This window comes from Gymnoscopelus braueri, assembly GCF_963280865.1.
Source record: "Gymnoscopelus braueri genome assembly, chromosome: 21".
NCBI classification, from domain to species: Eukaryota; Metazoa; Chordata; class Actinopteri; order Myctophiformes; family Myctophidae; genus Gymnoscopelus; species Gymnoscopelus braueri.
The window spans coordinates 36625304-36638711 of NC_137623.1; the positions used below are offsets into that span (position 1 = coordinate 36625304).

Consider the following 13408-nt stretch of genomic DNA (forward strand, 5'->3'; position numbering starts at 1 on the left):
GACATGGTTATTTTTGCCATTAATACGTAGGCCTAAATACACGTACATAGGCTACATACACACACACACACACACACACACACACACACACACACACACACACACGCACACGCACGCACGTGCGCGCGCGCTTACACATACGTGTGTACGCAATGTGACACTTTCATACGTGTTTCCGGTTCTGGAAACAGGAATGGCACCTTCTAGAAAAGGGAAGTTCAATCATGCACAGAGCCTATGGGAAGCGTGTCAGGCCTCGCTCGTGCGGGGCTTCCTGCAGGGCTTGTCCAAAAACAAGTGCTCCCTTCCAGCTCTCATCCTGTGATAACAATATTAGCACCCAGGACACACTAACAGTCGTGGGTAGGCCACCCAGCCTGGCGTAGATAAGCTCTATGGAGTGGCCCTTTCTAGTTGCCAATATGCTTTTCATAGGAATATTGTAGAAAATGTCCCCATGTACCCTTGGCCTTGAGCATCAGCTGACTGACATTGACCAATTAAAAAAGCTTACGAAAGACTGTATAATTTAGTGTATAAATAATGAGATAAAACTATGAACAACAAAAAACAGGCATAACCTCATCAATCAATATGGTCACATCAGTTTGGTTTGTTTGTTTGTTCCAAATCTATGCGTTGTATAGCATGTTCTATTAGTGTACAAACAGTGTGCAGATCAGACTATTGTGTCTTTCTTTACTGTAATTGAAACTTCATAGTCAGCTTTTGAGTGGTAGATGTATCGAACAGGGAGAGAGAGGGGGTGGGATGAAACGAGAGAGAGAGAGAGAGAGAGAGAGAGAGAGAGAGAGAGAGAGAGAGAGAGAGAGCGCGCACACCACCCACAAATAACGGTCTGTCATCATCATACCTCGGAGCCGAGGTTCTCTCATCTATGGACTGACTCTGAGTGGACGCGGATGAGAGAGAGAGAGAGAGAGAGAGAGAGAGAGAGAGAGAGAGAGAGAGAGAGAGAGAGAGACGCTCGTACACAATCACATCGCAGCGTCTATCTGCTATATTATGGTAGCGTACGGAGGAGGAAAAGTGCAGTCACGCCTGATCGCTGCAGAGTTTCGTTTTCATCGCTCTTATATTGCCGTGCGATCCAGCGGGGAATGGGTCCGATCCATTAGATCAGCGATCAGTGATCTTTTCAACCAGTAAACAGGGCTTAAATTAACTCTTTAATATTAATAGTTGGCGGTGTGTTGGTGGTGCGCCCATAGCGATCGTCATCATGATGGAGGGCTGGAGACAGTGCGCGCTGTGGCTGATCAGCTGCAAGGTGCTGCCGGCCAACCACCGGGTGACGTGGGGGTCCGCGCAGGTCTTCGACCTGGCCCAGACCCTGAGGGACGGGGTCCTCCTGTGTCAGCTGCTCAACAACCTGCGGGACAAGTCCATCAACCTCAAGGAGATCAACCTGAGACCGCAGATGTCACAGGTAAGCAGACAGTGTGGTGGGAACTCTATGTCACATAAGTCTTACAACTTGTAAGGGAATTATGTCTGTCCATGACTGGACTACTCCTGGGGTATTTGGCTATGTTCGAGGAAGTGACCACTTTGGCCAACAGTATGAACCTATCTTTAAATTCTGCTCTGCCCCCTGTTGGCCATATAGTCAGGTTGCCACTGCCAGCACTGTTGATTGATTGATTGATTGAATACTTTATTAGCAGTTTGCAAAAAAAAAGCACAGGAAAGCACAAATACAAGGTCTGCTAAGAGGATTTTAAACCCAAGAAAGACTATGGCTTGTTTCCATTGGGGTCTTTTGTACTCAATTCATGACAAATTAAATGACAGACAAATATACACTACTATGCAAAACATAATATAAAACTAAAGAAAGAAAAAGAAAAATATGTATGGTAAACAGTTTGAGGGGGGGGGGGCTGGGCTGGGCTTTGGCTTTTACAGGTCGGTTGAGAATTAAATCTTAAAGGAGTAGTTCACCCCAAAAATGACTTATTTTCTATCAATTACACACCCCATGAAGCCTTGAATTCATGGAGATTTTCTTTGCCTTAAGCCAATTATTTGATGACCAGCGGAGTCTCCTACTGACCAATGACCTGGTCATCAAATTGTTGGCTCAGGAATTCAAGGCTTCATAGGGTGTGTAATTGATAGAAAATAAGTAATTTTTTGGGTGAACTACTCCTTTAAGACCTATAAATCACCACACAATGCAGCCAGGTTTAAGCCTTATTAGTTACCATATTGTTGTCCCGGACAAGAAACTGTTTCCTATAGCTATTGTGACTGTTTGAGAGTGCGAGCAGTTAGCTTTACTTGTAATTGTAGCATTAGGCTACAAGAACTGTCTACTATTGTCTACAATTAATTGTATTCCCTACCATGCAGTGTGAAAGCCAACCCCTGACAGAACAACTAGATAGATAGTATGATCCCAGACAGAAAGGTAGACGGACAGACTTTACACAGTCATACATAGAAAGGTACATAGATGGAGAGAACTGTGTCCAAGTGGCTCCGCAGCTTGTCAAATACCATCTGTTCCTGTAACAAGGCAGCCAGAGTCAGGGTCAGATTAAAATTCTCCTTCATGACAGTAAATCTAGCGCCTGGCCTGATGACAACACACAGCTAGCCCAGCACTCACCCGCGGGGCCACAGACCTGCTATGGAAAAATAGCAATAATAACATAGACACACACACACACGCAAATGCGCACGCACGCACACACAGAAAGACATAAAAGGCAAGGCTGATGGAAACCACGTTGACTCTGGCCTCTTGGGGAAAAACAGCACTCCGAACACAATGGCACAGAAGAGTGCATTATTGTGAATTGACAATCGTGATATGCTTTTACAGTCGCTTCACAATTGAATTGGCTTGACGTGAACCTATGGGCTCGACTGAGCCATTCGAATGAGTACATGGATGAAGCTAAAAAATCGCTGTTGGCACTTTTATTGCTTTCAACCCCCGGGAAACCCATCGACGAAGGATCTGTTTACCCAGAGATTTCAAAGTGAAATTAGATTTGACGCTGTAAGAGGAGACACTGATTGGTGGATTTAGGCTACTGTAAGGGTTATGCTCCCGTGTTCAATGCCTGCAATCATTGATAAATTGCAGATCGTTATCAGGCGGCATGTGCTCTCAGTCATGACATGATGACACAATGGAGTGACCATGCGTATAGGGGGGATGGTTAGTGCCCTGTGTTTACCCCCAGTGCCTGGCCTGGTCTGGCCTGGCTAGCGTGGGTTATTTATAGGCTAGAGCTTGTTACTTGCATGGTCGGTTGCCTTTAGTCACACAGTCACAGTCTGATGCAGCCACAAAGGACAACATTTTTAGTGCACTTGAACATGAACATGCAGTATGCATAATGTGTACTGGTGTAAAAAGCAGGTGATACACACGCTAGGGTGTATGCATGCGTGCACTTGCGGCGCACACATACCGAATGTAAATGTAGTGTAGCTAACACTTGGTTTGTAACCTACTTTATATCTGGAGTAGATCATGAGTAAACTCAGTTCCCACACACATTCACCCTGTAATGCAGAGTTAGGGTTAGTATGTCACTGCCCACCAAAGGGATGAGTGTGAATATTAGCAAATAAGCATTTGACTTTACTCCTTACCTTGAGTCTGGGGGGTGTGAAATTTACATAACTTTAGGGTGGAGGCTGTTTCCCCCCAAATGCTCTGCATAATTCATGAGCGCAGTGGCAGCTATTTTATCATTGGCCAATGACAGCACATGGGACTCCGCCGCGGCCTCACCCAAGGGACCTGAAAGATGGAGAGACAAAAGGCAGTGCCGGGACGGGCTACAAAGGATGCTCTCCAAGGAGGCATGGGGGCCCTAAAGGGCTGGCATGCTGCGCCATGCAGCGCCGTGACGTGTAATTAAAACACAATGTGCTTTTGGAACTCTGGAGAGTCCTCGCCATGTGATGTTGGCACCGGCGCTCCCGGCAGCTTCCTCTTTCTTTACAAAAAGCGCAAGTGAAACCGTACCGTCAAGTGTGCTTGCATTAAGTGTGTCGAAAGGACTTTTGTATAAGCGATATAATAGAGTGTCTTTATGTGAAAGAACTACTGATTAGGAACATTATTTGCACCTGTGCTGATTACCGAATACATATCCCCTGCACCTGTTAAAAGCCTTTGAAGTGTGCTGTCAGTGTCGGTTCTGTGAAGTTCACAGTAAAGACCTATGTTTGAAAGCTGTGGTTATTGAGAGTCACCTCTATAGTACATTGCTGAAAATAGCAGCAATCTACAGGCTTGTACTCTGGATCGGCTGTTTTTCGGGGTGCAACACTGTTGAATGATGAAGCATAAATCAGGATTAAACGTCACATCTCTTACTGTATTGATCTCATAACAAGAGAAAATAAATAGGAATGCACTACATCTAGGTCTTTTTCCCCGTCTTGCTTTCAGAGAGACAGATTATAAGTTAGAAGGATGTGATTTCTCCCTGAAACGGCACACTGTCCTGCTGTTTGGCAGGAATCGTCTTTCTTATCAGGAATCTTGACAGAAACACACACACAAGTTGGAATTGAGGACACTGAATTCCTTTGAGGAAAATTGTATTCTGTTTAAATAAACGTCACTTTTCTTTCTCCAAATCATCACTGATCAGGCTGAGTGAACGATGCAGAAGTGAGGTACTGTACTGTATACTGTAGCTGGTATTCTGAATTCTGATATTCTTGTTGTCTGATGAAAGGGTTGACTATGTTGCAGGCGCCTGTCTGTGTGGTGAAAGACCATGGCAGCTTTGACCAAAACAAGAGAAGATTGCCAAACCTGCGTGTTGCACATTACTGCATTGGGTGCGTGTGTTGTGGAGTCGACTATGCAGTTTACACTAAAGCTTTTTGAAACAGAGAGCTGACTCTTTATTGAGGCCTAACAAGATCAGCATGAAGTGTAATTGTTTTACAGTGCTGTACTGCTGTTGTTGAACTTAGCTGATCACTTTGTCTAGACGAGACTCGACCACAATAACCTCACCGTATCTTAAGATTGTTTACCAAAAGTGCCACACAGTCGACACAGCTGTTTTTGTACTTGACTTGCCCTTAACCCATTCAATCCGGGAACGCAGCTGTGTCATTTTAGATTTCTTTGACTATTCAAACATAGCAGATATACAAGCTCAGCGTGCGCACCGAGTGCTGCGCTACGAGCTTGTAGGTCTGCTATTTTTTTTTAAATTGTGAAAATGTGTGCAAATCTTTGAATATATATATATACTTATTTTACCCAAATCTTTGCTTTTGGGGGTACCTGGAACAAAATGTTTTCTCGATGGGTGTCTGCGACCAAATACATATAATTTTGGGGGTCCTTGACTTTGACAAGTTTGAGAACCACTGACTGTTAGGATTTAGAAGACATTTGTAGAATCCCCAGAAGCAAAGATTTGAGTTACAAATGTTCGCTTTAAAAATATATATTCAAAGATTTTTTTTTATTCACAATTTCCCCCCCAAAAAAACAAACATCTACAAGCTCATAGGGCGGCACTCGGTGCCGAGCTTGTAGATCAGTTTTTTTTGAATAGCCAAAGTATAAGATAATGGTTAAAGTGGTTAAAATCTAAAGTGACAGATGCTTTCCCGGTCTCGATGGGTTAAGTGAGTGGCGGATTCCGAATGAGAACACTGTCGCCACAGACATCGCGCCGGCCACTCCGGGTTCATGCGGGCCTGTCCCTCCCTGACACACACACACAGGAAATGAGGAAATGGAAATTGAGGAAGGAAGTGAAACTAAAGATGTCCCTCTATCGAGCTCACACTGAAGCACTAGGATGTCAAACAACACACAATGAAGTGAAGAGCTGCGTCCTCATGGTTAGGTTAGGGGCTCCGCTGCTGTTTGCTACACGTAGAGAGCCCAGCTTCAAAGGCTTCTTGCTCTACACGCCGTAGATGAAAGTGGAAAGGGGCGATGAAGGAGAAAGACAGCATGTTTGTGTGTGTGTGCGTGTGCGTGCGTGTGTGCGTGCGTGCGTGTGTGTGCGCGTGCGTGCGTGCGTGAGAGACAGACGTGTTTGTGTGTGTGTGTGTGTGCGCGCGCGCGTGTGTGCGTGTGCGTGTTTGTGAGAGACAGACGTGTGTGTGTGTGTGTGTGTGTTGGGGTTGGGGTTGGGGTTGGGGTTGGGGTTGGGGTTGGGGAGGTGACACACAAAAGGGCGGGAGCCATGTCAATGTTATTAGTTCTCTCTGTCTGTCCGCCCGTTACATCCGTGGGTGTGTGTGTGTGTGTGTGTGTGTGTGTGTGTGTGTGTGTGTGTGTGTGTGTGTGTGTGTGTGCGTGTGCACCTGTCTGTGTGGCTATGACAGTCAGTGGTACAGAGACAGGGTGAGGCAGAAAAGGCCGGCATCCAGTTTCAGACATGGCTTGATGATGTCATTTATCGATCAGCTGACATCTAATATCTCTCAGAACACTGGCATTACTCCCTGCTCAGAGCTTTAGTTTTAGCACCAAACCACAGACGTATCAGTTTTCCTTTTATGATCATACCATTATCATATAGGCATCACATATTCCCGTATGATAGTAAGATAGCGTAAATATTTGTGCAGTACAGTGTGTGTGCGTGTGTGTGTGTGTGTGTGTGTGTGTGTGTGTGTGATCTGTGATATTGAGGTAGGCCTATTCATTTCACACAGAGAAAGCATTTCATCACTGACACTGTCAGGTGGAAACCTTGTATGTCCAAAACCGTTACTTTTCAGGAAATGGAAAAGATGTTCCAATGGATTCAAACTAGCTATTTAGTCACAAGCTCTTGCAAATGCTTTTGATCGGTTCACTATGTATAAAACACACGGACACAGACTTTATAACAAGACACTTTCACTTTATAACAAATTAAAAATTTAAATAGCTGATCTACAAGTGCACAACGTGTCACGTTGCGAGCTTGTAGATCATTTTGTGTGACACTCTTGTACAACGAAGTAGAGCATTCATTTATGCAAAAAAACTAAACGTTGAAACACGGAGATACAAGGTTTCTACCCGACAGCGACGATTTAACAAAGTGATAAAATATACAGTATATGAACACGTTAGTACGAATGTGAATAATGTATATTTATACATTACATAAAGCATATGAGACCGACCAAAGTCATTATGACCTCTATGCTGCATCTTGATTCTTGGCCCTATAGGGACTGAGAACCGAGGCCGTTAATTCATTTAAGAAAAAAAAAGAGAAAGGAAAAGAAAAAAAAAGGCCCATCATCTGACAGTGACTAAACGTCGTATCACCGCAGCCTTGAGTAGCCATGTCGGGTGGAACGCGAGGCACACATCCCCATTTGAAATTCTAATGCAGCGTAATGCAATCATGCGGGATTGTTCCGCAATGTCATCGCGATGACATGCATATTCATGCGCCGTTTCATGTATGATGACATTGGCAGCGATCTTTGTGAAGACAAGAATGCCTTTGCAACCTCACACGTACACACACATACACACACACACACATACAGTGTACAGAAAAACGCAGGCACGCATACGCGCGCACACTTCGCTCATATAATATTCTCATATACATTGACGCACACATGCACGCAGATATGATGTTGCATCACCCACACATGCATGCACTCATTCATACACGTACACAGGCACGCACACACATACTACATACGTACATGCGTGCACAGACTACTGACCTTTCTTCCCGTCACCATGGCAACGGCCTCCGATGTGGCCAACCGGTAAAGGCAAATCTTGCACTACAGCGTGAACGTATATATATATAATTTATATAGACTGATTCTGTGAAAGAGATATTCACTCTCTGAAAATATACCTGCAGTCGATGTTCATTACATTATTGAAATCTGCCCTCCCATGTTTCATTTAATCACAGCTGGGGCTGAGTGCTCTGTGAAAGCTGCGAGTCAATACGAGCCACCCTGTTTCCTGGCAAACAATGATCATTGTTAGTGACATTTTAAGTGTGTTCGCAGTCTCATCCCCATCAAACGAGGATAAACTACAGTTGCCACAGTCAAAGCATTCTTGTTCTATTCATAAGGTCACTAGCAGTTTCTTTTTTCATTTGATGTTCTGACTTGTTTGTGGGCAGATACTTAAAGGGATAGTTCACCCCCAAAATGACTTTTTTTTTTATCGATTAGTCACCCCATGGAGACTTGAATTCATGGAGATTTGTTTGTTTTAGGTAGGAGACTTTGAGTCTCCGACCAGAGACATAGCATCTTTCCGCCGTTCATCAAATTATTGGCTTAGGAATGTGACAAAAACTAAAAACTCTCCATGAATTCGAGTCTTCATGGGGTGTGTAATTGATAGAAAATAAGTAATTCTTTGGGTGAACTATCCCTTTAACCACTTCCTGGTGTTTCCTATTTTTTGGCCATGTCATTATAGCCAAACATTGTGGGAAGATTGTGAAAATGTTCAAAACTACAAGCTCACAATGTGTTGTGATGTGGCACACATTGTGTTCACGCCACGGCACGCTTCCTCATGCAGACTTACAGTACGTGGATCAGGTGGGGCTTTTCACCTGAAGTGGTTTTTAACCTCAGAAAAGGCAGGGCCTCTGTACTGACTGAGCTATATGTGACACGATAATTAGAATTCAGGTGCTCGAACAACTGAGCTGCGAAGCCAGTGAACTACAGTAGATGATACAAGTGAGAGTTTGAGCTTTCAGATTCATCGCTCCGGGATGAGAGAAGACTGGAGACACTTTTCCGGCAGTGGTGTGTGTGTGTGTGTGTGTGTGTGTGTGTGTGTGTGTGTGTGTGTGTGTGTGTGTGTGTGTGTGTGTGTGTGTGTGTGTGTGTGTGTGTGTGTGTGTGTGTGTGTGTGTGTGTGTGTGTGTGTGTGTGTGTGTGTGTGTGTGTGTGTGTGTGTGTGTGTGTGTGTGTGTGTGTGTGTCATGTCTGCAACATTTACTGTCACACCTGCTACCTTTGAAACCAAGCTACATGGAAGCCGCTGTAACAGGCTAAGAATAGATGAAACAGTTGTTTAGGGGATGTATATTATGTACTCATATTCACACTTGTCTATGTACTGTACAACACATGCATGTGAGTGTGTACGTGTGCCTATGCGCCACACAGTCACACACATGCACGTGTTTGGGTAGCTTTTCGACTGTCTTGCCTAATGCCTATCACATTTCCTCTCGGATGGGGAAAAGATAGGACATGTATAATGCATCCTGTAGTCTAGCTGCTGTGTGACTGGGGGAGGGAGTGATGGATGGCTGGCGTCCATATTGTGAATGTGAGTGTACTTATTTGCGTAATGGATACAAGCAAGGAAGGATGGACTCAGAAGCCCTGCTGCCGGTGGTGTGTGTAGAAATGGTTGTAGCAGCAATGGTCGTAGCTGCGTGTATGAATGAACGACAAAAAAACGCACACACACACACACACACACACACACACACACACACACACACACACACACACACACACACACACACACACACACACACACACACACACACACACACACACACTCACTCAGGGGTCAGACACCAGTTAACCCAGCTCTCTCCTAGCGTAGCCAGAGCACATTTCACATTCTTTTACTGCAGCCTGTCAGAGAGACCGAATTGGGGATGGTGGGTGGGAGGGAGGGAGAGAGAGAGAGAGAGAGAGAGAGAGAGAGAGAGAGAGAGAGAGAGAGAGAGAGAGAGAGAGAGAGAGAGAGAGAGAGAGAGAGAGGAAAAGAGGAGAGGAGAGGGCTGACAGCTAACATTTATGCTCCAGTGAAAGAGAGAGGGAGAGAGAGAGAGGTAGAGAGTGTGTGCCCGCATGTGTGTGACGTGTGTATATACCTGTTTGTGAGCAACTGATGAGCAGTAAAGGTTTACATGTCCTTCGCACCCCCCCTCCATTCCATCCCCCCCCAAAATGCCATTCAGGCCTCCAATCTCTTGAAGTCCCCGTAACCTATTCCATCTCTGGCCCGTGAGCCAATCACACACCGCCGCGGCTAAACCAGTGAAACCACTTGACCTGCTGCTGTTGTGGTCAACTGGGCCTCGTCCTCGCATCTCACCCTGCAGCACTAATTCAATTCCCTTATCTCAGTGTCAGTGGTTGTAAGCTTTGAGGATATAGGGGGCGCGAGGGGTTAAATCCAGGATTTAATGGGAAAAAATGTCACCCGAGCCCCTGGTCCTTTTGTTTTGCTTTTTCATTTAAACGGTTTTAGGGGGGGCAGGGAGCTGGCCTCTAATTCATCTTCCTCATCGCCCCGGGCGAGACATGAGAGCAAGTAAGAGAGAGGCATTGGAAATCTCTCAATTGGATTAATCCCCATTGTGGACCTTATAGTTGGCACGCATGGGGCCAATGCTGATGCAGCATTTGTCTCTCATTAATAATGGAACGGAATTGAATTGGCTTCATTTGGCTGGAGAATGACTATGGCATGGCCAGACTAATATCACTATGCAGATATTAGTCTGCAAAAAAAAAGAAAGAAATGCCTAAAAAACCCGCTCCATATGTGCATACTGGGCCCTGATTGGTGCCGCACAACTTCGGGGGCAGTGAAATCCAATCACAACCGAGCGGGGCCAGACCAAATCTGGTGAGGGCTATTTTTTTGTTTTTGCACTGGAAGATTTTTCTGGTTTACAGGCTAGAGAATGACAGCTCCAACAGGACCGTACGGGATGAAGACCCAAAAAATAAATCAGTGCCGGGGGAAAATTTTAATCTCCCTTCTCGCCCCTCAGACGTATAAAAGCACAATTGCGTCACGCTGTACGCGTGACACAATTCATTGTGAAGAAAGAAGTAATTTTCTTTAACTTTACACTTATTTATTCCTGTAGAAATTGCCGATTTACAAGCTCACAACGGTTCGCTATGTGACCTTGTAGATCGGCAATTTCTTTCATTTTTTAAAAATCTTTCAAACATTTCTCTTAAAATGACATGCCGAAAATAAGTACGGCAGGTTGAAAGTCTTCACAGAGTCTTCTGGCCGTTGATACTTGAGGAAGCCCTCCTTCAGACTGTGCCCTGGGTTCACCACCATCAAACCCTGCCTGTGATGATGAGGTGCTCATGGACAAGTTGATAGCAAATTGAGAGCAGAGGATTTTTCAATGACTTGAAAGTGACTACATCAGACCACATTATGTTCAAAGCAGTCCATAAGGTGAACGAGTCAATTCAGCCCTCTCTCTGCTTCTGCTGAGAGTTGACCCTGTAACCCCCAACCCTCTCAGCCTTACTATGGTGCAGCTGTTTCGTCGGACTCAGCACATCTTCGCCCCCACACTCCCTCCCTCCCTCCGCCTCCTGTTTCCTGGTTACACAGCTGACAGAAAAAAGGGCCCGATTCACACAATGTGACCAGACCATTTCGATGGCCCTCCGTATTTTCCCAGTAGGGCCATCTTTCTGTTGACGCGCACCTGTTAATGCTGCGAGTCTAGACTCTTAGACTGAGAGATCCATTGCGCATTACATCATTTGTATTGGACACACAGTAATCCCACTGATGTAAAAGTCCTTCGAAAAACCCAAGGGTTCGTGCGTTGACGGAAATGTATAAGGAATCGCGTGGTGGATGAGTTTTCATCATCCATTTATCTGAAGGTTTGCGTCTCAGAGGGAATGCTTTGAAAAGCCTTTGAAGTTCCAAATTCAATTCTTTTTACAAGCTTTGATTACCTCTCCGAGGGCCTCAGTCATTTAGAATACTGTTACTGCCATTAATTGAAGTCCCGTGAGGATTATAGCACCGCGATGGCAACAAGACAACCGGAGAACTGCGCTTGCCTCTCCCGGTTGTCTCAGAGTGAACAAGAACAGAATTTTATTAAGTGCAACAATGCGCATGGGGGTCACAAAAGGCGCCTGCTTGTTGCTATGGAGCCTTGGCTCGGTATCAAGGAATACATAAGCAGAAACGGGATCCTTATTGTGGACACAGAGCACGCCCTGGCTCTTCTCAGAGGTGCAATAGCACATGACTTGTAAAGCAGAATGTGAGATGGCTTGTTCTTGGAGGAATTATATCTTCTTTTTTCCCTGCTTTGTATTCCAGATGGTTGGTTTTAAGAGGTGAAATGCAATGCTGCCATTATGCGGCGGCCGCAGTGTGCTTTTCAACCCTCCGTGGGCCATCGTACGTTTTCAGTGCTGGACAAAGTACTCGCTTGAGGCAAAGTATAATCCTGGTCAAATATAACTCAACTAGAAGTGAAAGTTGCTCAGTTGTACTTGAGTTAAAGTACTGGAGTACATGCTTTTAAAAAAATACTTAAATATTACAAAGTACAAATTACATTTTCTCTTTAATTTCAGTTAGTGTAGTCAAAAGTCAAAAGTACAATATTTGTCTTGAAACGCAGTGGAGTGAAAGTAATATGTATCCAAAAAAATACAAATATTTGAGTAAATTACAGATAAACAGAAAAAAATGTTACTTAAGTACAGTACTCAAGTAAATGTACTTAGTTACTGTCCACCACTGTATACTGCATACTGAGTGGAGTTAACGTGGGAGGCTCCTGTGGAGATGGAACAATCATCTGTGTGCTGGAATTGTCATTCTCCGCACTGAGATGATTTGCAGGTTTCACTCAAGCCCACAGATGAGTACATGGCTCGCAGATGCACACTTGTGTGCGCGAAACACACACACACTCTCGGTTAATTCACTCACTACATGAGCCCCAGGGGGTCCATCCATGTGTTGCGTGCAAAATACAAAACACCACAAAACAAAAAGAACTCGATTCCTGCTTGCCATCGTTCTTGTTCATCATACTTATACAGTACTTCCCTCTCCACTGTTTAAGCTGGATTTCACAAGGGCTCTGTAAAGCTGCTTCCCTCAGATAACGCGGCACTGCTGTCCACTGGGGACTCTCCAGAGACTTTGGGACCCACAGAAAGATTGAAGATGGCATTTGCCTATACAAGTGTAAACATTTCAATAATGATTCGCTGACTGCCTCCCTGCGTTCCTGCTACAACCCCCATCTCTTATCTTGAGCGGGGGTGGGGGTTGGGGAGAGGTGTCTGTCTGTCTCTCGTGAAGCCATCTGTGAAGCCTAATGCAATTGGACAGGAGAGGCATTTCATATTTTGCTAACGATCCTGCACACGCCTCGGCAGGCACGCGCGTGCCGAGAAGACAAATGCGATCGTGCCGTGGTGCAAGGCTGCACGCGCGTGTTTGCTATTAAACTGAATTAAAGTCAGCCTATCCCCGGTTGGACCCAAGTGTCTCCCCTTTGTTTTGTTTTTCCCGGTTCTGACGACAGAATAATTTTCTTACCCCTTGTCAAACAAACTCAACTGTCTCACCTCTGAGTCAACGCGTGAAGAACATGACATGGGGCGTTGAGCAGCG

The 13408-nt window shown here is 45.0% G+C and overlaps 1 protein-coding gene across 5 annotated transcripts in view; it reads left to right on the forward strand.

Annotated features, from left to right (window-relative positions):
* Window positions 1-933: 933 nt before the first annotated feature.
* The window catches only part of vav3 (vav guanine nucleotide exchange factor 3), a 109828-nt gene continuing 97353 nt past the window's right edge, over window positions 934-13408 (forward strand). For all 5 annotated transcript variants that reach the window (XR_013932413.1, XM_080418258.1, XM_080418260.1 and 2 more), the window contains exon 1: window positions 934-1450. Coding sequence is in view for 4 of the 5 variants with exons in the window: in XM_080418258.1 (XP_080274384.1) it covers window positions 1244-1450 (207 nt within the window). In the remaining variant the exon portion in view is untranslated. The remainder of the gene's footprint in view (window positions 1451-13408) is intronic.